The sequence below is a fragment of the Typopeltis vanoorti genome, chromosome 17, assembly GCF_054136105.1.
Source record: "Typopeltis vanoorti isolate ZY-2024b chromosome 17, IOZ_Tvanoo_1.0, whole genome shotgun sequence".
In the NCBI taxonomy this organism is placed as follows: domain Eukaryota; kingdom Metazoa; phylum Arthropoda; class Arachnida; order Uropygi; family Thelyphonidae; genus Typopeltis; species Typopeltis vanoorti.
Window position 1 is genome coordinate 53,876,045 of NC_143565.1, and position 26,790 is coordinate 53,902,834.

The 26,790-nt window shown below is 34.5% G+C and overlaps 1 protein-coding gene across 1 annotated transcript in view; it reads right to left on the bottom strand.

Moving 5' to 3' along the window:
• The window catches only part of LOC150097399 (proteasome activator complex subunit 4-like), a 646,748-nt gene that overhangs the window by 173,467 nt on the left and 446,491 nt on the right, over nucleotides 1–26,790 (bottom strand). Inside the window, exons 32-34 of the mRNA XM_090407543.1 lie at nucleotides 16,703–16,947; nucleotides 5,863–5,932; nucleotides 1,185–1,310 (exon numbers count right to left, since the gene is read on the bottom strand). Coding sequence (XP_090263669.1) covers nucleotides 1,185–1,310; nucleotides 5,863–5,932; nucleotides 16,703–16,947 — 441 coding nt within the window. The remainder of the gene's footprint in view (nucleotides 1–1,184; nucleotides 1,311–5,862; nucleotides 5,933–16,702; nucleotides 16,948–26,790) is intronic.

Consider the following 26,790-nt stretch of genomic DNA (forward strand, 5'->3'; position numbering starts at 1 on the left):
AGGGAGTGAGAACAAAAAGTCTGTTTCATGGTAGCAAATGTTACATAGGCATATGGAAGAACTTGTTGCTTCCTATGTTTAAGAGAGAGAGAGAAAGATTATTCCAACAGCTCTTCCTCTGATGTTCGTTTTGGCACTACCCCACAGGGGTTATGCCAAATCTCCAAAATCTTCATTGATTTTGGGATCCTGCCAACCCTTCCAAACTCTTCTGGATGACATTTTCATGAGTGGACATTCTTCTGCTGAGTGGAGTACAGTATCAAACATGTTGGTACATTTATTGCTGCATCTGATATTTTTGCTTCTTTATTTATTATTATTTTTTTTCAGTTAATGTTTTGATGATTTCTTGACTTGTTTGGAGCTTATTGAGGGCACTGATAAACAAGAGGATGAAAAATTATTCATTCTCATGAGGAGTTTGATTCAGTGGCAGAGATCTCCACCCAATATGCAGCCATATGGACACCCACTCTCTGGCAAGCAATGACTGCACTCAGAAGATGAATGCTAAGGCTATCCTGGATGTTATACTGACACCACAGTAAGCTTTGGACCTTGTCCCCAAACCATGGAGAAGGAGATTTATTGCAACACCACTGATTCCCTTGTAGTCAAAACCCACTGGCTGAATGATCCTGGCTTGGCCATCTAGAACCACCCATCTTGGTGGTCCTAGATAGCCTAAGCTGTTCTCATAGGGAGCATTTCCATGGAAATGCTCCCTATGAGAACAGACTGAAGGAGTGTGGGGTGTACAGTTCAGATGACAGGTGGAAAAGAGGAGACATGATAGAAACTTAGTCAAGGGTTTCTACAAGATTGACTCTAAAGAAACTTTTCAATACATGAAAAGTAGAAATAGAAAATTAGGGATCTAAGAGTGCAGTTAGTAAGGATGTGCAGACTAGATTTTTTGCTTAAAGAGTGGTGAATGACTGGGAATGGATTGTAAGAGGTAGTTGTGGGTATTTTGAGAATGAATGAGTTTAAGGAGAGATATGATAGGTATTATGTGAATAATGGTTAGTGTAGGTCTCTTATGATGAGTTTTTTTGACTGCATGGAGATACCTGCATAATAATAATAATATTGTATTTCATCATGAATGAAAAAATGAGCTAAGAGCCTAAATGAAAAGCAATGAGATTAAAAGTTGTTGCAGGCATGTAAACACTTACCTTAAATAAGTAATAGCGTTTGGCATCAAACTTATCTTGACCTTTTTTTTCTTCTAAAGAATAGTATGATATAAGCTGATCAATAAACTCCTGCTTGGAAAATAAATCAAATATGGCCTTTTCTTCCTAAACAATTAACAGTGATTTCTTTAAAGGAATTCTGGATGTATAAACAAAAATTGCATAAACAGAATAGTAACCATATTTCATTATATTTACAGACATAGCTTACTTTGCAACATCATGCAGAGTGATTTTCAAACACAAATATTGGCAGTCATAAACAAAGGGTTAATTGTGCTGTGAAATGTGATAATGTTAAAATTTTGCAGGTTAGTACTGTGTTCCCAAACAGTGTGCCATGGTGCCCTGGGGCACACAGTAAAGTGGATCAAAGAAGTCATGTTTGGTGGCAGAAATGCGATTTTCACATCAAATCTTCCAAATAAAAAGGTTGACCAAGCACATTATCTTAAAAGGAATTCATTTCCTTTACAATAAAGCTTTATTTCCAGCATGAAGACATATTAGAAATCAGCCTTTAAACATAGGAAGAGTGATCCAGGCTTTTGCATTAGAATGATAATATACAGGATGTATTGCCTTGCTGATTTTCTTAAATGAATGGGGATTCTCAAAAGCATTAATCTATCTTTTGTCACTTTAAAACGTGGAACTGTTTTATTTCCTCTGAAAATATAAGTACATTCTGGCATTTTCTTGAAGAACACAACAGTCTCATCTATATTATAGATCTGATGTGTACTGTAGCCTTCTTTCTCAATGACTTCTTTTATCACATTTGTAAACTCATGAACTGTTTCTGCACTGCCACTTGCAGCATCAGCAATCATTTTAACACTAGAAAATCCTGCATGCTATTTAAATCTGTTAAACTAGCCATGACTATAGTACGCCCACAGATTCGAGACCCTTCGACACTTCTGCGCACGTTACAAAAAGGAGAATCCATTCCGATAATAGGGTAATCAATCCATCTTCTGGGATGAGTTGTTTATTATTACACATCGGAAAATTAACTTCTCTTTTATGATCATTGTAGTTTTTAAAGTGATAACTATTTTGCTTGTATAACAACTGGAAAATTTTACATATAAAGCATGTGATTTCACATGTTGGCGACCACTTCGTACGTCCTTCATTTTTTTCTCCCCTTCAACATGAATCGACTATTCTTGGTACCAAGCCAAGCGAAGCTCTACAAAGTGTGGGAGTACTATAGCAATGAATTTTTCAACTCCCTTGAGTTGATTTTTTTTCATATTATTATAAAGACTCATCAGCTCTGCTTGAACAGTCTTTAGACTTAAAGGAATTTGCCTTTTGCACCTGATCTTCCATCCAAGTAATCGAAAACTTTTCCATTCCCTAAACTGTACCAGAATACTGTTTCAGTATTATAGAGGATTTCAACAGTGCAGATCCTTTATCATGCTCTTTAATGCGAGCTACATCCTAACAACTGTATTCACACTGTATGTAGCAGTTTAAAGTCAAGTGATAGGCTTGCATTGCCTCGACCAATTTGTACTTTTCGATGCTATTTAATTTTATCTCAAAACTGAGCCTCTGTATTTCAATTGGTATAGACAAGCCTTTTGGTTGGAAAGACCTGGGTTTGAATCCTGTCTGTTTGATATGAGGAATCTTCATCAGGTGTTTTCAATCAAATGGTGAGTTAGCTGATCTTATACAGAGGTGGAGAGGTTTATTTTTTTTTCAACCAGAAGCTTGGGTTTTTCATTACTCATCCAAGCAAACTGAACAGGAGACTACACAGAACTGACAGATATTGAAATGCATTATAACCAAGAGCTTCATTGGTTTCATAAGATGATGTATTGCCTATATAGGACTCATATGATTTAGCATATTAATTAATCTCAATAAGTGATCGTATTATGTTTATGAGTAGGTGCACTGTTCATATTACTTGGTCTTTTACTTGCCATTAACTCTATAAATCATAGTAAAAATACATAAAAATTAAAAAAAAAATGCAACAATACTGTAGCTATTCAGTAGAGGTGTAAACGAATAAGCCTGTTATGGGTTGGATGATCTGCTGACAACATGTTGTCTCTAAAGCAAGCAATTTCACTAGAGCTTCATTTAGATCACCGATAACTCTTGAATGGTGTAAAGTTGCATTAATGGAAGCTGTTTTGGGACATTATTCATAACTCAGAATCAGGCTAGGTCAGATCTGTGTGTGTCATGAACTGACCAAAAGTTCTTATGATTTCATTTGCATCTCTTGCTTAGATATAAATTTATAAATCTGTGAGTAGCTTAACAGTAGGAGTAAATCATATTTGGAAAGTATCTTTTCGATCAAATAAAAACCAAGTTAAGGTATACTACCTGTTATGGGTTGTGATAATAAATGTGATAATTATTGAATTATAATATTAAAGATATAAAAATATTATTTAAATCAGCAGTGACTAACTTATGTATACTGAGGAACCACTTTTCTTCCATTCAGGTTTTATCTTTGTTACTAATAATTACACGAAAGGTTATAAACATACAGCACATTTGCTATACATTACTAATTATTAATTTGTAATTGATATTAATTATGAAAAATTTAATTAATACTTCCTGTATTTCAACAATGTTACATTGCCATCATCAGGGATTAAAAAACAATGATATGTGCATCCAGGCACTAACACTTTGTAAATGAAGCTGAAGAAAGGCAACTAAAGTTGGGTCTAGAGTCCTAAATGGCACCCTTAAATGCTAAATTGAATGGTTCTGGCTATTGAACTAAAGATCTAATGAGTGTTTCCCAAATTTGGGAAACTGAAATTTGTTGAGGTTTGGAAAGTTTTTCAGGACTTAGGCAGATTCCATGAATAGCCTCTCATATTTGTATTTGCTACTGGAGTGGCCTTGGAAAAAGGCCACTCTATTGCACTGCAGCAAATACAGAAAGAGTGGCCTTGAAAGAAGGCCACTCTATTGTGCCGAAACAAATACAAACATGAGAGGCTATTCATGAAATCTGCCTTAATCCTAAAACTTTTCAAATCTCAACAGATTTAGGTGCATGAAACTGCCCCAAATTTGGGAGGCACTCATCCTCAGATTTTCAGCTCAGTGGCCCAAAATACCCAATTTAACCCAGTTGAGGAGTGCCATTTAGGACTCTAGGACCAACTTTGGTTACCTTTCTTCAGCCTCATTTACCCAGTGCTAGTGCCTGCATGCACATATCATTGTTTTTTTTCTGATCCCTGATGATGATGGCAATGTGACATTGCCGAAATATAGTAAGTATTAATTTAAAGTTATCATAATTAATTTTTTTTATGGGTATTAAGCCTATTTTTTTTTAGAAGTGCTCCTTTTATAATGTCATTGGCTCTTTAACTCAAATTTTAGGGCATTATTGATGTTTGATATAGACAGATATATGAAGAATATATAGGAGGAATAATTCGGACATACCTTTGTAGGATGGTTGCCTTCTTCAGCGCCATCCCGGCATATGGCGATATACATTCATCTGCTGTTAAAGGAAGGGGTTGGAAAATGTGGGGGTAGAGAGATGTGGGAGAATTATTGGTAAGGGAAGGGGTATGCGAACTTTTTGAAAAACCCAGATTTTTTATTATTATTAAAGGTGGGTAGAGAATACTTTCGGAGGGGGTGAAAAATATAAAATTTTGGGGAAGGAGAAGGATAAGATCAAGGGTGGGAGTAACGGAGTGTGAGCCCTTTACTTCCGTTTTACTCCCATCCTTGATCTTATCCTTCTCCTTCCCCAAAATTTTATACTTTTCACCCTCTCCCAAAGTATTCTCTACCCACCTTTAATAATAAAAAATCCAGGTTTTTCAAAAAGTTCGCATACCCCTCACTATCAATAATTCTCCCTCATCTCTCTCTCTGCCCCCCCCCCACATTTTCCAACCCTTCCTTTCAATCATACTTCCTTCCTTTAACAGCAGATGAATGTATACCACCATATGCCGGGATGCTGCTGAATAAGAAGACAGCCAGCAACATCCTACAAAGGTATGTCTGAATTATTCCTCCTATATATTCTTCATATATCTGTCTATATTAAACATCAATAATGCCCTAAAATTTGAGTAACCAATGGCATTATAAAAGGGGCACAACTAAACAAAAATATGCTAAATTGCCATAAAAATAATATTTACTTAGAGGAGTAACATGGTAATTTTCACAGAATTAATACCTCTCATAATTAATATTGATTATAAATTGTAATTTCCTGTAAAATAATTAGTAAAGAAGATGTGCTACTATGTTTGTTTAGTATATTTAGTAATATAGCTGCTCTAAGGAACAAACAGGATTTTTTTTTTCCCAAAAAACATTTCAGATCTTACTGCAATATGTAAGAGCAGGTCTCAAACTGGACAATGAAAATCATCTACTACCAAAAATCCAAATAAGGAAAACAGTATACAACATATTTCACAAAATATAATGTGCATGTAAATCAATCACAGGACAAACAATTAAAAAAAAAAAAAAAAACAGAAAAAAGCCACAGAAAAGAAGTTATACAGAATGCACTGATAATCAAATATTGGTGGCTTGAAGGACACCACTTTGTTCATATCAGTTTATATGATGGAATTAGCTGAAATTACAATGCTTCAATATAAAATACCTGAGACAATTCTTCTTGACTTCTATCGAGCTGTGGCTGTTCTGAAGCAGGTGAATACACTTTAAATGGCCTACAACATTATAATGTTATTCAGTATGGGACAGTAATACAAGACATTGAGAAAATATTTTATATTATTTTCATTCAATATACAGTAAATTAAAAAAAAAAAGTATTTATTTTTATTAATGCTTTTATCCTCATTACTGTATGTGCATTTCACCATCACCAAAAAAACTAAAATCAAATCAAATAAATCTTTCTTATCCCTAAAACTCTTAAATAAAATTAAATTCAAAGTTTCTAATAGTGTCAAATCTACTACTTCCACTACTACTTCAGCTAAATGCCTTAGAGAAAAGAAAGGACTCTCATTACCTCCCCCCCAACCTTTACATCCTAAATAATTTCTGTGCCACATCAACTACTTCAGCTAATTGCCTTAGAGAAACTTTTAAAGAAAGGACATTCATTACAGCCCCCCCCCCCCCTTCACACACACACACAATCTTTCCATTCTAAATACTCTCAATCATCTATTGTTGGAAGTTGCATGGCCAGTATGAATGCTATCAAATGGTGATTATAAATTATTACTTAAAAAAAAAATGTTTTGGAAAAACTTTAAGTTAGGGAAACGAAATCTATTTAAGTAATACCTGGTAACACCTAAGTGCTTTTAGAGAATACATAATATATAAAGATTAGGTTCGTGTCATTGAAACACACACACACACACACACACACACACACACACACACACACACACACACACACACACACACACACACACACACACACACACACACACAAAATACAGATATAATTAGGAATTTATGTGGTGAAACGTTTTTATTTCAAGGTAAAAAAAAAATAGATAGTATGAAGGACTAATTTAAAGCTAATAAATGGAATTGGAAGTGCAAAGCATTAGTATAAAATAAGTGTGGAAATAATTCAAGATGATCATAATCTAAATAAAAAAGGGGGTGCAGACTACAACAGCATTCTAGTTTATTGACAATATTGAACATTGAATATCAATATTCAATACTCAGTATCTACCAGCCTACAATTATCATAATAATTGAATCCAGAGCTATTTTTGGGTTATACTATAGACAGCTCATCTGCTATAATTTGAAACAGTTTTAATAATTTTTATCACTGAATTATTTTCCTAATTCTAATCTGTGGTTCAATTTCAGTCAAAACTGAGATGGCTTGAAATATTATAGTAAAGCTCATTTGCATTTATATATGCATTTTGTTAATAAATAAAGACTAATAATGTAAGACTATTTACTAAAGCACAGCATACAAACAACTATTAACCTATAAGAAATGTTAATTTTAATTAGTAATAAAAATAATAATGAGGAGAATTTTGAACAATGCCTTCCCAAAATTTGAAGAGTTTACAATCATTCAGAAATTTGGTATATAGATAGGTGCTTCAGTAATTTTGTTTAAAGAGTATTTCAAATTAAAATTTACAAAGAACTTCTAAGCTGACATGACAAAATTTCATGCCGGCTGGGGCGTCGCCCGGTTAAACAAGCCCCCCGTTGTTTTCGCCAGGGAACCAGGGCGAACAGCGAAAAGTCAGCTACTGGAACAAATCTAAAAACAAACCCCAACTCAACATCACCAGAGTTAAAGATCGGTACTATCAACGTAAGAAGCCTGAATGGCAAAGAAATGGAGCTAGCTGAGGAATTAGATAAGTACCAGATCGACATAATAGGGGTGACTGAAACAAAAAAGACCAAAACTGGTGAGATCTTTCTGAGCAATAAATACAAAATGTTATATTCAGGCAATGACAATCAAGGAAAAGAAGGAGTAGCCATAGTATTCAACACAAAATACGAGGCTAATCTTCTTGAATGGCAGTCAGTCTCAAGTAGAGTAATGTGGGCAAATATGAGAATGGGGAACTGGACAATGAGACTTATTTGTGCCTATGGTCCCACAGAAGGTTCTACTAAGGTAGAAATGGTGGAATTTTTTGAGGCTTTAGAAAAAGCAACTGACACAATGAAAAAGGAAAAGTTGGTCCTTGTTGGGGATCTAAATAGTAGAGTAGGAAATGATTGTGAGACATACAAAAATATTTTGGGAAAATTTGGAGAAAAGAGCAAAGCTAATAATAATGGTAAATATCTGTTGGATTTCTGCTCAGGACATGGACTGGTTATTACTAACACCATGTTCCAACATAAAAATGTGCACAAATTCACATGGAGAGAAGAGGCTAGGAATAAGAAAAGTCTCATTGACTATGTTATTGTTGATAGTGATGTTTTCTCCCTGGTGCAGGACACCAGAGTGTACAGAGGATTTGAAATTGGAAGTGATCACTATTTAGTCTTGAGCAGGATAAAATTGAATTTCATATTGAAAAGAATAACATGTAAGAAAGTTTTAAAGCGAATAAAAGTTGAGCAGCTCTCAGATGTGAACTGTAGACTAAAATACAGAAATATTATTGAAAAGAAAATGAAAGAGTTTGAGAACAGGAATCAAACCTTGGAGATTCAGTGGCAAACTCTGAAGGAAACATTGATTGATTCTGCCAGAGAGGCATGTGGTGAGGTTGTGTGCAAGGATAAAAAAATCAGAACTCCCTGGTGGACACAGGAAGTTAAAGAGGCAGTGAAGGAAAAGAAGAAAGCATATCAAAAGTTCCTGGCAAATAAGTCGGCTTTTACTCTTACAGAATACAGAGACAAATGTAAGAAAGCTAAACAGTGTGTAAAACTAGCTAAACAAAAGTCATGGGAGGACTTTGGCAAGAATATAGAAAATAAATATCAAGAAGGTGGCAAAATATTCTGGAGGTTGTTGAAGAAGCTTAGGAATGGAGGAAAGAGTGCTGTAAAAGGAATTAGAGATGATAAAGGTGAAATGAAAACAGGAGAAAAAGATATCCTTGAAGTATGGAGTAATTACTTTGAAAAACTGCTAAATGAAACAAGCAGTGATGACAGCACAGTGATAAAAAACACTGACCAGGCATGCAGTCAGGAATACATATCCATACTTGAAGTAGAAAAAGCCATCAAAGGCTTGAAATGTGGAAAGGCAGCAGGAGTAGATGATATTCGACCAGAAATGCTGAAGTATGGTGGTATAAGAGTCTTACAGTGGCTGCACTGCATAGTTCAGAAAGCCTGGACAGAGGGACGAATTCCCGATGATTGGAGTAGAGCTCTCATAGTACCCATATATAAAAAGGGAAATAAAACTGAATGTGAGAATTACAGTGGTATTTCCCTACTGAGTGTTCCTGGCAAGATCTATGCAAGTATACTTGAGAAACGGTTGAGAAGAATTGTGGAAGAAAAGCTTGGTGAAGAACAAGCTGGATTCAGGCCAAATAGAGGCTGTCAGGATCAGATCTTCACTTTACGACAAATAGTCGAGAAAGCATGGGAATATAAGAAAGATCTGTATTTAAGTTTTGTCGATTTGGAAAAGGCATATGACAAGGTGCCAAGAGAGAAGCTATTCAATATGCTGCAGTTATATGGTGTCAATGGGACATTATATCAAGCAATACTTAGTCTTTATTTGAGTTGTGAGTCAGCAGTTAGAATTGAAGGAAGTACAGGAAGATGGTTTAATGTTAAATCTGGTGTGAGACAAGGATGTACATTATCCCCTCTGTTATTTATTATCTATATGGATCACATTATGAAGGAATGTGGTATTAAACCTGATATCAAAATTGGAGATGTTAATGTCAGCTCTTTGCTTTATGCGGATGATGTTATACTTCTAAATAAATCCGCTACAAGTCTGCAAGATTCTCTGACTAAATTGAATAGCTGTTGTAATAGGTATGGTATGAAGGTCAGCAATAAAAAGACAAAGACAATGAAAATAGGCAGAATCATTGAAAATGTCAACTGTGTTGTGAATGGAGAACCTGTGGAACAAGTAAAACATTTCAGCTACTTAGGCACAATTTTTACTGAAGATGGTAAACTAAATATAGAAATAGACAACAGAATCAGCAAAGCTGGTATCGTGGGAAGTCAATTGAATAAATTCATATGGAATAAGAAAGAAATTAGCCGGAACACTAAATTAGCTGTATACAAGACTGTGTTCAAACCAATTTTAACTTATGGATCTGAGAGCTGGGTCAGAAGTAAAACACTTGACCAAAGACTAGAGACCGCAGATATGAGAGTCCTGAGAAAGATTAGAGGCGTGAACAGATGGCATCAATGGCAATATCATATTAAAAATGAGGATATTAGGAAAGAACTTGACATTGTCAGCATCCAGGAATGCGTTAGCAGAGCTAATCTCAGATGGTATGGTCACTTAAATAGAATGGGAGAGGAAAGATTAGCAAAACAAGTGTTCTCTGCCAGGTTGGCAGGAAAACGACCCAGAGGAAGACCAAGATATAGGTGGATTGATAAGGTACAAAGTGCCTTAGACGATAGAAATATAAGATCTGATAATGTTGGAGTCTTGACAAGTAACAGACTGATTTGGAGGAAAATTGTAGATAGGAAGTTAGTAATGATGTAATTTTTTCATGTAGTACTGTCATATCCTGTACACCCCTTGAGGGTACATGGCAGGAATTTGATGATGATGATGATGATGATGAACTTCTAAGCTTGTTCCAAACAACTATGACTAGTTGGAAGCATAGTACATGACTAAATTTTCTGGTTCCAAAATATGGATATAAGCTTATTATATTCATAACACTACTTCACATTTTGAAGTCTATCTGAAATATAAGTAATCACAGCAGTTCTAATAGATACTAAAAAAAAAGTAAATAAGTTTGCTGCCACATGTTAAGTGTTGGTTTGTTATCAGATTTTCTTAAGAAAGTTATCTTCTATTTGAAAAAAAAAAAAAAAAAAAATCATATGTTGAATCCTCACCTTTGTTGCATTTCACCATGTAAATAGAAGAGGATGGGCAAGCAATATGGGACTTAGCTAACCAAAGTGTATTCTTTATTGGCTAAAATCAAAGCAAAATGATGGTACAAATGGAATTTCATGGTGGCTGGGATAATGATCAATTAAAACGGTACCAAATATATTTACTTGAATATAATTCGCACCCTTGATTTGACTTTACGAAAAAAGAAATTAAAAAGTTTCGCACATACCTCACACATGAAAAAAGTTGACAACTTTAAGAAATAGATAGTGAATGTAGTTATGGCAGTTTCAGATATTTTGCAATTTGGATGAAGAGAAGAGAATCAGCATTTCAACTCAACAATCACATGACTCACAAAGGTAAGTGACCTTTATGACTCATGCGATCTTTTGTTAATATACCAAATAATACACCAATCATATGCATGTCTTCATAGCTGTGCTATTTCTACCAGCCTACCTTTGCTGTCAGTTTCACGATTTGCTTTCACATGAAGGATTGTTCATAATGTATCTCAAGTCTTGTAAATTACTGGTAATTTTTGCTTGAAATATGGAGAAACGTTCAAGTTACAGTGCTAGTTTTAAACTCAAAGATCATATGATTCCGAAATGAAAAAGGACAAGCAATAATGAAACTGTTTGTTTTAATTTAATTATAGAAGCATTGTCACTAAAGATACAAATATATCGCATGATGAAGGTCATGTAAATAGTGTTGATAATTAAAATTTAAATACATTCATTTTATAAATAATATGAGCAATTATAAATTATAATAAATATTTAGGATTTAATTATAAACATCAATTTATTTTTTCCCTGAAAAACTTTAGTTTTCAAAAATCCCCATATATATCTCACACAACGATTTTTTAACTTTAATTTTGGGGAAAAAAGTGTGAGTTATATTCGAGTAAATACCATATTCGTTTTTCCAGGGACCAGGGTGAACAGTGAAAGTCAACTGGTGGAACAAGCACCACAACTCAGAATCAGCAGAATTCAAGATAGGCATGATCAATGTAAGTATAAATGGAAAAGTGTAACTTGAAAATTAGAGAAGTACCAGGATGACATAACTGTGTTACAAAAAAAATTTTTCTAAACAACAAACACAAAGTGCTATATTTAGGCAATTAGGATGCAGAAAAGGAAGGATTAGCTAGAGTTCAAAACAAAACATGATGAGAATATTTTCAAATGGCAGGCAATATCAAGTAGAATGATGTGGAACTCTTTTTGCAATTTTTTTTTCTTTCTATTTTTACTTCAAATACTAATTTTCCATTCTATTTAAATGCCATACAATCTTAGATTAACTTTACTTATGCGTGCGTGAATAATAATAAAGTTATTTTCTCTTTGTTTTTTAATATGGTTCTGTCAATAATATTATCTGACTATCATAACTTTTCATAGTATCTATTGTCTCAAGTCTATATGTAAAACTGGTTTGAACACTCTACTGGTACCTATTCATATTAACCTATTTAGATTCACTACTAAAGATGATGTTTTCTGGAGAATTGCTAATAGATCAAAGAATTAAGAGATCCCCTCCCCTCCACCCTAAAATAATCAATTTGGGCTTCTGATTCAATATTCTAATCCATGGCAATTCCCATTTGGAACTTAGCTGATTACCATGTAGAATACATTGGATGAAACTAAATATACCTTATGATGTAACAATGCAATTAGATAATGCCTTTCCATAGAAATGACATGCAAAAAGCCTATTTTTGTTGCAATTTTTGTATACAGTATTGTCTGGAAAATTAAAATTTCTGAAGGCTTCTTAATTTTTTTTTATTTTAAATTTTAATCTGTATATAAGATAAAAATAAAAGGATTATAGTAGGCCTCTAATCCTTCCATATATATATAGCATCTTTCATTAGCATTATTCAAAATTATTTACTCCTTTATGCAACACACAGATGTCCAACCATATATAAAAGGCAACAAAGGAGAGGTGTCACAGAAGTGAATAATTTTTAAAAAATAAATATGCAATGTATACATAGAAAAAAAAAAATTGGACAGCCGGCAGACACAAACTTTGAATTTAAGAAAATAAAGATATAATATCAAGAATAAATCTGCAGAAAACAGTAGTGCAGGATGGATTAGAGCATGAGATTTGTCAAGGCTTCATTACAGGTATTATAAATATTAAAAGACACATGACACATACCTCTTCAAAATGATAGGAGATACACCAACTCACATGAATTTTGCTTATATGATGAACACATATTGGAAAATTTGAGATACCAATAAAGAAGGATATACTGAAACTACCAGTATATATACAAACTTTGCACACAGAGTAAGTGCAAACTATTATTTTATTATTGAAATGTTTTCATTTAATAAACAGACGCCTAAATCACACAATCAATATTTCTTCTAATTTGAAGTGTTTGCTTAAACAACTTCCAAGAATCTAAAAAAAAAAAAAAGTTAACTACGATTTAGAATTCCTATATACAAAAAAACACAAAAATGAATTTAATTTAATATAATGAAATTAATTTAATAATTTTTAAATTAACCCAACACTTCATAAAAATAATTAAAACTACTGTTGCATCATGATTATACTCATTCTCTTTTAAGTGTGCATTTCTTCTGTAGTGTTTAGTTATGATTTGTGCCAGAGCATTGTAGTCTTTGCATATGCTTTGGCACAAAATTACATGGATACTCCATTTTTCTCAAATAAAAACAATATACTGATCACAAAACATGTGACACAGAAAGGTATAAAGATGAAGGGATGCATGTTACATGACTACAGAGTTTACAGTTAAATGACTTTCAAAGTCTTATAAACTTCCATATTAGACAGTGATGATCACGTGATTGCAATATGAACACAATTAGAACACATCTGAGATTGACTGTGGCTGAAATCATTATGATGGTAGAAAACTCAGAAAGAGCCATGCAGACAACATAAACTGATAGAGATATGTAAGTGCTGAGAAAGTTATTCATCAACAGATTCTTTCAAACAGAAGTTTAGGGTCTCACAACTAAACAGATGCATGCCAGAATATAATAGAATTCTACAGAATTCCATGAAATGGCTGCTTAATAAAAGGCAAATACTATTCCAAACAATATTTGGGTTCAATTTGCATTATGCAGGGATTGTAGTGATTAGCATTAACAAAACACGTTTTAAAAAATGAAAATATGTACTTTTCTAACTGGATGGCAGTCTATGAAGAGAACATTATTTGCCCGAATGCACCACCCATCTATTATGTGCATCTAGTAGTGTTATTATGGTGTTGGAATGGATTCCGTAGCTAGGACTATGATATCATGCCTGGAAAAACTGAGACTGAATGTTATACTAATATTCTGGACTATTCTTTGAATATGCTGTAGCAGTTTTCCAAAATCAACAAAGATGAGTATGAACAAGATAATTCACAGCATTACATATATCAAAGGTTGTAGAGACATGGGTTAAGGAAACAGAAGTGAAAAAGTTAGCCTGGCTAGCATCACATTTTGTTCAAAACCATACAAATCATAATGATATTATTACACAAATAAAATAAATGCAATTTTTATTAGTGGCAATTACAACTTCCTTATGTCTTGGCCTTGTGTATCATCCTATTTCACTAGAAGAAATGAATAGAATTCTGGCAGTGAAATAGAGAAAATATCTGTGTATTTATCAACATTTAGTAGAAGAATTAACAAGAAAAGCAGTATCTGACAAATGACAGCCAAAGGTGGGCTAAAAACATATTAGGTGTGTAAAACACACAAGTCTTCATTCATTTAATTTTTATAAGAGTGTATATATTGTTCTCTTTTAATGTATAATGTCTTTTGTTTTATTTATTTATTTAGATGATGTAGTTTTAGTTAAGCTATCATAATGGTATTGGGGCCTACTCTGCATTATTAGCGTTAAAAAAGGATGACTGTTCAGCCAAAGGACAGTTAAAAACAAGAATATGAGACATGTTCAAAAAAAGACTGAACTTTTTAAATAGTCCACCAACCAGCAGAGAGAGCATGCTGTGGCTACTGAGTGCACCTAGTAGCAAGTTTTGACAACAAACTGCCATTTGCTCCATTCTGCTATGATCATTAGCTGTTGAGTTACATCCACTGAAGTGAGCATGTGCACAAGCTGTTCGTCAGATTAGTGACGAAAGTGACAATGAAAGAGCTTGAAGAACAACATGTGTGTGTGTGTGTGTGTGAAATTTTGCTGCAAATTTGGTAAAAAGTTTATAGAGACATTTCAATTGCTTAACCAAGCATATGGGGAGGACTGCATGAGCTGGTCAAAGATTAACGCAATGTTTTTTGATTGAAAAGGCATTGTCCATTATGAATTTGTACCACATGGTTAGATGGTAAACAAAGAGTTGTACCAGGAAGTTTTAGCACGTTTCAGGGATGCTGTGTGCAGGAAGAGGCCTGAATTGTGGGAAAACCAGACTTAGATGTTGCACGCATCGCTCCTCATCCGCAGTTATATGGCAAAACATCAGACATCTGTTGTGATCCATCCACCCTATTCTCTGTACTTTAGTCCCAGAAGACTTTTTCCTGTTTGATAAACTTAAAATCACTCTAAAAGGACTCATTTCCAAACCATAGAGGAGATTCAGGAAAATGCAATAAGAGCACTGTGAAATCACAGAAAGTGTGTTCCAGGAAGCCTTCCAACAATGGAAGAAACATTGGGAATGGTGTATTGCTAGTAGAGGGGGGGACTACTTTAAAGGGGGGGACAGTGCTTAAAATGTTGTAAAATGAGCAATAAAGTCTTTATTATTATTATATGACAACTCCAGGGAGTCCAAAGACTCATCGAGGGAGGGCACCTACTCTACAGCTCATTCCACCAACTACAACATCACAACTACACCGATGCCATCTACGGCCCACCACTAGTATTTCCACAGACAATCACAAACATCCATGCCCACAGTGGGATTCGAACCCACAGCCTTTTGGCTGGAAAGCGAATATGCTAACCACTCGGCCAACCAGACAGGCAAGTCTTTATAGCAAAAGTTCGGTCTTTTTTTTTTTTGAACGTGCTTTGTATTTCCTTTCAAGAGGAATAGCAAAGTAATGGGGTTTTTAATAGATAGGTGATGTACTTTTAATAAACGCTATATTAATGGCACAAGATGGCCTACAAGTGTGTAACTTTGAGTTAGAACATTCTTGGAGAAGCCTTTTATGCTTCACATTTTTTTAAGTCATAGTGATATTAATAATCATTCCCTAACATGTATCTTCAGACAATGTAAGTCTGAATCATCAAAAACAAATATGTTATTCTTTCAATGTTTTCATTAACTGCATGTTTTTATTATTATTATTATTTTTTTTTTTTGTTGTACCATCAAAATTTCATTTGACATGATTTAATCGTTGCACAGACTCATTTGTTCACATTTCAAGTATTTCACTTCTAAACCTCTGCAAATTCATACAAACTTTAATGTTAATGCTTTGTTCTAATTAATAATTTCACATCACTGTCACAAAACTATAAAAAAAATATGCAATTTTTTTTTTTCACTGTATCCATTAGCAGAAGTAGACTGAGCCAGTTAATATGCAACTGATTCTGGATGCAATTTCAAAACATGTTCAGAATATGTCTCGGCAAACTGCTCACTATATATCAGTTGCACAATAAAAACAAGCTCATCACTTCACAGCTGTGTTTGATATATGTACAAAATAAACTACATATGGAATTTTTAATGCAGGTACCATCATAAAATTAATGCAATTTGAAGAAAATCTTACAATAAACAGTCTAATAAACAGTTTTTTTTTTTTTTTTGGAGAGAGACATGATATAAATTATTAAATTTTTCACTTAAAAAAAAGTACAAAGCAAAACATACTTCGACCAGCTGTAAAAGCCAGTGTAAGATTTAGGTATAAATGTATAACTATCCCAAACTTCCTTTGTATTTGGTGGTGCTAAACTATTATACTGTAACCAGAAATTGTCAGGAGTTTTCCCAGAACATTCTTTGAAAACAGGGTGAATTGGACGAATAGAATTTAGTACTACAACATCTACTTCTTGTTTTGGATGAGGTCTCTTCTGCTGTTTAAGAACAGAACATACAGCTCCAATAGCAGTCTAAAAAAAAGTGAATTAAGTTTAGTATAGGAAATAAAAATTAAGGAATACCTTATCATATACACTTCTACATTTTAAAAAGGTTTGGAAATGATAACAATGCATTATAATACCATGATATTATAATGCATTGTTATCATTTCGAATTTCAATTACCTGTTGAGTGGCATTGGACTTGCATTAATACGTCAGTTGCAAGTCCAATGCCACTCAACAGGTAATCACTAACTGGCTGCATAGTGAGATAGACGGAGATAACTCGAGAGTATGACTGCTTTCCAAACGAACTATGTGCCCAAGTAAACACTTGGGCACATAGTTTGTTTGGAACATTCTCATTAGTGGGAGCCAGGAATAATAACAATGCATTATAATATCATGATACAGGGAATAGTTCTGAATGAAATTACATTACATTAGACTTGGGAATGGGATACAAGAATGATGCTAGTGATACACTCATAAATGTAAATGCTATTTCTGGACTTTCATTTTTATCATTTCATACTCTTCTAGTGCTTTCTCACCATCATCATTAAATTCCTGATATGTAACATCAAGAGGTGGACAGGATGTGGAGACTGTGCCATTAATATCAAAAATTTTAAATCACAAACTTAGGTCTGTGTTCAGTTAGGAAGCTGATATTCACGACAGCTGTATCAATCACTTTTCTCTCTCTTCAGGCTGACTAATGTAGACTAATGTTCATCACTTGTGTTCTTTCTCTCTTTGTAAATGAGGTGATCAGTTATAAAGTTGACTGCTGAAGTTCCAGGTTATTTTTAATTTTTATGGTACAAACTGGACATATTTAGTTTATCATAAAGATTTTAGGTAAGTGACGTTAACTTAAGCTAATGTAATATTTCAAAATGTAATAGTTAATTCTTGATTTTCATTTATTTTTATAATTTCAGTCCTATATTTCTTTCTTATGTCTTCCATTATTGTTTGCATTTGTACTTTTTCATGATGTCCTTTTGTTTGCTATAAATGTTGAGTGATCAAAATTAAAGTATCCTTGTTTAAGGCCTTGTGGAGAACCATCCAGTGATTCAGATGCTGTAAAATTTTTCCCTTCATTCTGGTTGTTAATACCATCTACAATGATAACACTAACGTTGAGACCAACATGTTTTGCTCATGAAGCTGTACCACCTAAACAACTGCAATGCTGTTGTTGCACTCCATGAATTTTATCACTTGAACAAATGTCAACGAGGTCCACTATCGCCATGTGCTCTGCGATGAATGATTAAGTCATTTTGAAGAAAAGTGGGAGTCAGATCTGGCAGAGGTCACAAAACAATCAGTTCACAACAAGTGAATGAAGTTTCTACTGCCATTGTAGATCAGGTCATGATTAATAGTGTTGGATCCTGCAGTGCATATGCTGTATCGAGACACATGGATGTGACTTCCACAACTATCTGGAAAATTTACAGAAGAATCTGCTTTTCTACCCATTCAAGATAACCTTGACACAGGAGTTGAGCCAACAAGACTCTGAAATTCAATTGACATTCGCTTCAGCATTCCTTGCTTGAGTGGAGTTGGATGTTGTGTGGCCGTGGATGATTTTGTGGGGAGATGAGGCTCACTTTCACCTGAACAGAGTTGTGAATACCCACAATTGCCAGGAATTCATGAGCATGAGTTTTGCATGAACCATGCAAAACCCACATGCAATCCAACAAATTTGTTTGCATTCACCCAAAGTTACTGTCTGGTGTAGGTTTACAGTTTTATCACTGGAGCATTCTTCTTCTTTGAGAAGATTTGCCAGTCAGATTCTGTGGCCTGCTCAGTTACTGCCAAGAGGTATCACGAAATGATAAACAATTTTGTTGTGCTACAGCGATGCACGTGCATAGATTCAGTAATTTTCATGCAGGATGGAACCCCCTTCACAAATTAGTCGAGCCATACAGGAGATTCTTCAAGAACATTTCAAGGAAGCCAGAGTGATCAGCCATGCATTTCCCACTGCATGGCTGCCTTGCTCAACTCGATCTGACTCCCTGTGACTTTTGGCTCTGGGGATTTCTCAAGTTAGACAAATCAAAAAACTGATGTGTCTAACTACCGACCTATTAGTACCTCTGGTATGGTAGTGAAGATTTTAGAAAAGTTGGTAAGAACTCGCATACAGAAAATGGGTAGACAAACATGCTATACTCTGCAAGGAACAGCACCATCATCAACAACCATGGGTCCAATGCCCGTAGGTGTCTGCTGCCATCTTGATATGATTCTTCCATTGCATTCTGTTTTGTGCAAGATGACTCAATTTGTGTATAGCGTTTCCACACCATTTGGCGATGTCATCGACCCATTCTCTGTTTGGTCTTCCTCTTTTGTTCTTTCCTTCAATCATTCCAAACAGCAACGTTTTTAATTTTCTCTCATCATTCATTCTACATATATGGCCAAATAGACATAGTTTCCTTTTGATTATTTTCTGGATCAGGTTTTCTTTTGGTTGTATTCATCTGTAGATTTCCTCATTGTTCGCTTTCTGTATCCAGCTTATTCTCAAGATCTTTCTGTAGCACTTCCTTTCAAATGCCAATATCCCCCTTTCAGATTCTCTCAGGAGTACCCAGGCCTTGCATCCATAGAGCATGCTGCTGAAGATACAGGTTTCTACAATGTGCAGTTTAGTTTGCATCTTTATAGCTCGGCTCTTCCATATTTTATCCATGGCTTTTAAAATAGTTGTTGCTCTGGCTATTCTACTTTTTATGTCTTTTTTTTTTAAGGAACAGCATGGGTTTACTAAAGGAAGGTCATGTTTTAGCAATTTGCTCATATTTTATAACAATGTTAAGCCAAGTTGGATTTTTGATAGGATACCACATGTTGCATAAACTAGAGAATATGGGATTGGAATATAATCTCTTGACTTGGATAAGGGGATGGTTGACAGACAGATATCAAAAAGTGGTATACATGGGTGTGAATCTGCCAGATTTAAGGTAACCAGTGGTGTACCACAGGGTTCAGTCTTTGGGCCATTATTGTTCAATCTATACATTAATGACATCAAGCAGGGTCTATCACCAGATGTGCAATTGTTTGCCAATGATGCAAAGATAGGCAGGGCAATCAAGAATGCTACTGATATTCAGCAATTACAAAATGATTTGAATAGACTGGAAATCTGGGCAAATGAAAATGGCTATCAGTTTAATGTTAGTAAGTGTAAAGTTATGCACTTTGGGGTGATTAGAGTTCCTCTCTCTCTCTATGTTCACTGGTCATCTACAGATGCCGTATAGTCACTCCGATGCTCGGTGATGTGCCACATCAGGCCTCGCCATGTAGTCCTGTTGTTTTCTTTTCTGGCAGCCTCAACTCTCTGAAGATCAGTCACTCCACACACACCATCCATCCATCTCACTGATGGTCTACCCCTTCCTCTTTTTCCAGGAACTTTACCTTCTATTACTGTTCTGAGAAGGCCCCTTTCCATCCTTTCTATGTGTCCAAAATATTTTAACTTTCTTTTGTCAATATTCTTAAGGAGCCTTAAAGTTCTACTGATCTTTTTTAATACCCATTCATTTGTACGTCTTTCAGTATATGATATCCTCAACAGCCTTCTGTAACACCACATCTCAAAAGCAGACATCCGTTTCTTATCTGACTTCTTTAGGTTCCAAGTCTCACATCCATAAGTCGTTGTTGGAAAAACAACTGCATCCAAAATTCTCATCTTTGTTCCCACAGAGATAGATCCATCCTTCCAGATTTTAGACAGGTCTCTGACTGTTGTTTTAACCATTCCTAACCTTTTCCTGATCTATTCTGAACAGCAATTCTTCAGATTAATAATGAATCCCAGGTACTCAAACTTGCTGACTTCCTCAATTCTTTCTCCATTAAGGTACACTTGTTTCTCAAGAGCTTCTCTGTTTGTATTTCCTTTGAGAACTATAATCTTTGTCTTGCTAGGATTGGATTGAAGTCCTCTGTTATTACTGATCTTGTTAACTTTGTCAAGAATTAGTCCTAGTTCTTCCATGTCATTATACCTTTGTAATGACATGGAAGAACTGTATCACAAGGAGTACTGTATCATCAGCATACCTCACATTACTGATCAATCTACCTCCTATCCTAATTCCTGTCCTAAGCTCATCCAATGCTTCATGCATGATGTTCTCCACACATATACTATAACTCTGCTGGGATTTCATCTGCAACTGGGGCCTTATTGCTGTTAAGCTGCTTAAGTGCTGGGGTTATGCTACGAGAAACTGAAGAGGCAAGGGATCTTGGTGTATTGGTGAATAAGAATTTAAAGTTCAAAGATCACATAGCAAAAGTTGCAAATACAACTCAGAGGCTAATTGCTATGTTGAAGCGAACCTTGACATGTAAAGATAAGGAAGTCATTTTGCCTCTTTATAAGGCTTTGATAAGACCACACCTGGATTATCGTGCACAGATTTGGTCACTTGGGCTTCAAGGGGATAAAGAAGCTGTGGAAAGGGTGCAAAGAAGGGTTACAAAGATTATATCTGGATTATGGGATTTAGATTATGAGGACAGATTGCAAGTATGTGGATTGCAGACTATGGTTAACAGGAGAAAGAGGGGTGATATAAAGGTTGTTCACAGTCAAGAAAGGGGTAAGAGCTAGATTTATCTCCCAGAGAGCAGCGAGTGATGGAATAATTTGCCCTTAGGGATAGTGAGTACATCTAGTGTAAATGAATTTAAGGGAAGGTATGATAGCTGGTTTGGATGATTTATAGCCTCCCTAGATGAGTCTTTGACTCCCTGGAGGGCTCAGATAATAATAATAATTATCAGGATAATAATCTAAAAGACAGCATGACGCAGCATGTGCACAACATCAGTCCCAAACAGATGTGTTCTGCCATTGAACAGTACGGCCCATGAATGCGTAATGAAAGTGAAGAAACGTGTTATTTATGTTTGTGTCGCTTTTCTGCTTCTTACCCACACACACACACACAGAAAAATTATATCTACATTTGGTACATTACATAGTGTCTCCTGGTGGTTAATTCTGGAACTACTGCTATCCCCCCTCCTTCAGATATTGTCTCCATATGATGCACAATGTATTCCTGCAAAGTTTTGCACCATTTGGATCGCTGATGGCATCCATAAGGCTTTAAACAGGGATACTTTAATTTTCACCACCCTATACATTTCCTGCCAATCTTTGTTTTATCATCAATGTAAGATTTTCCACCATCATGCAAGATTTTACTCTGAATTCACAATAACAATTATGTCTCTGGTCCCAAGAGGTTTACTATAGTAAGCATAGTATACTGAATTTTTACTGTTGAGTAGGGAGAAAGGGAGGGGGGGGGCGTGATGGTTAATGTTTAGTGATTGAAATTGAAGATTAGCTGATGAAGCAGACAGAACATGATGAGACTGAGCACTAAAAAATGAGAGAAAGTTTTTATGATAGTGCTCTTTTTTTTTCTTTCCAGTTTTGTTTGACTTGTAATTTCATGAATTAATTTTTTTACCTGATGAAATTCATTCTATGTTCTGGTCATTTTTCATCCAGAATATTAGTAACTATTTTAACAAATTGAAGAACTGCAAGTGTTTCAGTGACAAGGTATTTCCATGGTTCACTGAATGAACATAAGCTAATTGCAGTAGTGAAAAATTAGTAAACTGAGTGTTTATAAAATGAGGAACATCTGTATCTTTATGTAAACACTAATATAGTTTTTGTCCATTCTGCAAAAGAATTCTTCATATAGAAAATTACATAAGATATAATGTGGAAAACAGCATAAACATGACTAGTGTTAGCAAATACAACATAAAACATGATTCGTAATTTAAATGAATTATCACATTTAAATATATTGAATCATTGCAGCATAAGACTCCCACAGATTTCAACATTTTTCTGTTACACAGTGGCAGAGGCATAGTATTTCCAAAGTATTACAAAAACAATAAGGTATCTTGTTATAGATTTGGCATTAAAATTACACTGACACAAAATAAGTAAAATTAAAACAAAATTATTCACAAGTTAAAATAAAGTAAATATATAATGAAAATAAGAGAATTAACACTTTATACCTACAGTTAACTATATATATAAAGCTGTAGTTAACTATGTGAACTATAGTTGTAATAAAAATACCTGTTTTAAAGAGCAAGAATGATATCATGGTCAGTTTCGATGCAGTTAGCTTATTTACTAAAAACCTAACTGAACACCATATCAAGATGCAAACAACAAAATTACATGATAACCACAGTAATAAATGTTAATGAAAGTACAGATATTTCATATTGAAAATAACAGAACATAATCATTGTGTAGAAACAACAAGCAAATCAAACAAGAGGAATACAAGGTACATACAGCAATTAGTTTACCAATTAAAAATGATTGCTGCAAGCTAGAAATTAATATTAATAAATAACATTAAAATTAAAAACTTTTTTTTTTTTTTATGTTTACATAAAATGAGAATCTCCCAAACTTTTTGGGAGAGAGAGAGAGAGAGAGAGAGAGACAATTGTTCTGATTCAGGTTAGGCTGATGCGAAAGGGCTTCACAGCTTTCTTTGAAAAGGCATTCATATTTAAAATTGCTTCTATGGAGATGAGCTTCATCCCACCGGATACTGTGTTTAGTGTCAATACTTTGCTGTGCCAGACCTTTGAGGTTTCACATATTCAATGCAGTAGTGATGTTCATTAAATCTTTTTTCAACAGAACAGCCTGTCTGCCCAAAATATGCAAAATTACATTCACAAGGAATTTGGTAAACACCAGCTAAAGAGAGAAGTGATAATTTGTCTTTTGCAGATGGTAACAGATGAGAAATTTTGTTGATAGGAAAATATGTGGGAATATGGTAATTACTACTTCGAAATTCTACCAAAAGGTTCAGAGATACCAGAAATATAAGGAAATGGAACCCAGCAGTCTGCTGTAGAATCCTTAGGTGTTGGATAGGAGTCAATTATCTGCTGGATTTGGTAAGGATTGTAACCATTCAATTCCATTAAAGTTTTGATGGTGAGAAGTTCTTGTTGTAAGCTTGAGGGAGAAGAGCACATGTTATGTGCTCTAATTAATGACTACATAACACCAATTTTTTAAGAGGTGTGATGTGTACACTTTTGATAATGGTATCAGCCAGTAAAGGTAGGTTTCCAATAAACACTTGTTGATAAAATACCAGAGGCTGTGTGACTAAGAAGGATGTCTCCAACAGTATTTCTTTTTCCATGGTGAATTGATTTAGTGGATGAAGGCTATTGATTTGATGTAGGAAGGCAGTAAGTTCAGTTTCAGAATGAGGCCAAACAGCAAAAGCGTCATCGATGTAATAAAACCAAAGAGAGGATCAAGGATGAATTGATGAGAACAAGGTGTCTTCTAGATGGTTCAAATTAAAGAGTTTGCTAACGTTCCAAACTTTTGGGAGATTCTCATTTTATGTAAACAAAAACAAACAAACAAATATATATTATTCATTAATATTAATTTATAGTTTGCAGCAATTGTTTTTAATTGGTAAAATGATTGTTGTACGTACCTTGTATTTCTGTTCTTTGATTTGCTTGTTGTTTCTACACATTGATGATGTACTGTTACTTTCAGTATGAAATAGCTGTACTTCTTTCATTAGATTTTATTACTGTGGTTATCATGCAATTTTGTTAATAGTTATGCCACAGGCACAATTAAAGATTAGATATATCATGATATTATGTAATAAACTCCCAATAAAAACTTATGGTCTTACAAAACATTGCATAACATCTGACTAATGTTAGATATAAATCAAATATTCTAGAAATGATTGCTGATGATATGGAGACATGGTCGATAACTCTAAGATTTCTTAAACCATCTCAAACAACCAACATGAACTTTACTGTTGAACTAGAGACAAGTGATTCCCTCCCTTTTCCTGATATAAAACTAACCAGATCTTCTGTAAAGCTAAAAGTCTCCATTATGAAATTTGATTTCTGGGATCTTTATTAAAATTTATCAAGTCATTTCAATCAGACCATTTTAGTGTACAAATTAAACAAAACAAAAAATATATATATCTACAATACATAAGCCAAAAGCTATGAGGATATGGCTATGAGGCCAGTGTATTGTGCCTGTTAACTTATGCATTCTTTTGCAAGTTTGCAGGATGAAAAAACAGAGAGGAAAATCCCTGCAAACTCACCTTCAGTTGAAAAGGCCTTCTCCCAGATGGGATTTGAACCTTGGTCTTTCCAATTGAAGGATATGGTCAATACCAAGTGAGGTACATGATTTGTGGGCTGTAAGTGAAAATGATGAGTGAGCATGTCAGAAGGGTTATGTGAGTGTCAGGACTGTGCATGCCAAAAGGAAGACAGCTGTGTGGTGAATGTTTATGGAGGGAGGGAACAAAAAATGTGAAAGTTATAGGGAATGAAAAGAGAAATAGAGATAGTGAAGCTGAATGTTTGAATTGCAGAGAAGTATAAGAAAGGAAAGAAGAAGCATAAGTAGAATAGTAACAAATAAAATAATATTGTATGGTGATTCAATGATTAGAGGTGTGATTGATGAATGCATGATGCAATTGTTTTTACCTGGTGTGTTAGTATTAATGAGACAGTCATATTTCATCAAAGAGAAAGTAAAATAGATATATAATTATGGTCAGAACAAATGAATTAAAAGATGAAAAGTATAGAATGAAAGAGGACATAAAAGAGTAACTGGAAGAAGTGAAAAAGGGGAGCAAACACGTCTATGTCTCATACCAAGATATGATATGAGTGAATGAAGAATAAGGGGGGGAGGACGATTGAAAATGAGTTGATGCATTGTGTAGTAAGAATGGAGTAATGCATTTAGACATCCAAAGTTAATATGATGGACAACATCTATTTCACCCAAACCCAGCAGCTTGTTCTTCTCTTAAGTTTCTAACCCACAGTCTTTTTTAACCATGTTTTCAAGTATGCTTGCATAAATACCAGAAATAATTAGTAGAGAAATTATTCTGTAATTCTCACAGCTTTATTTCCTTTTTTTATAGATTGGAACTATGAGAACTCTACTCCAATCATCTGGAATTCAACCTTCTGGCCAGGTCCAGTGAATTATGTAGTGTAGCCACTGCAAAACTTTTATACCTCTATACTTAAGCATTTCTGGTTGAATATCATCTACTCCAGCTGCCTTTCTACATTTCAAGTTTTTGACAGACTTTTTACCTCAAGTATTGATATGTACTCCTCTTTTCATTCCTCTTGAAAATTTTCATGGTTCTGTCACTGTTTGGTGTGTTTAGCAGTCTTTTAAAGTAATTACTTGAGACATCTAGATATCCTTATCTTCAATTTCCATGTCACCTTTACAGTACTCTTTCCTCAATTTCAAAACTTCTTCAATAGCCTCCAGAACATTTTGCCACATTCCTGATATTTATTGTCTATATTTTTACCAGTCTTCCCATGATTTTTGTTTAGCTACTTTTACACACAGCTTAGCTCTCTTACATTTTTCTTTGTATTCTTTTAGTACTGCTTCTTTAACTACTTGTGTCCACCATGGTGTTCTTATTTTTCTGTCCTTGCCGACAACTTCACCATATACCTCCCTAGATGAACCAATCAATGTCTTCTTTAAAGTTTGCCACTGAGACTCCAAGGTTTGGCTCTTGTTTTCAATTTGTTTAATTTTTCTTCAATAATGTTTGTATAGTCGAGTCTACAATTTACCTGTAAAAGCTGCTCAACTTTAATTCTTCTTAAAACTTTATCACATACTGTTATTTTCAATGTGATATCCATTTTTATCCTGCTTAGCAC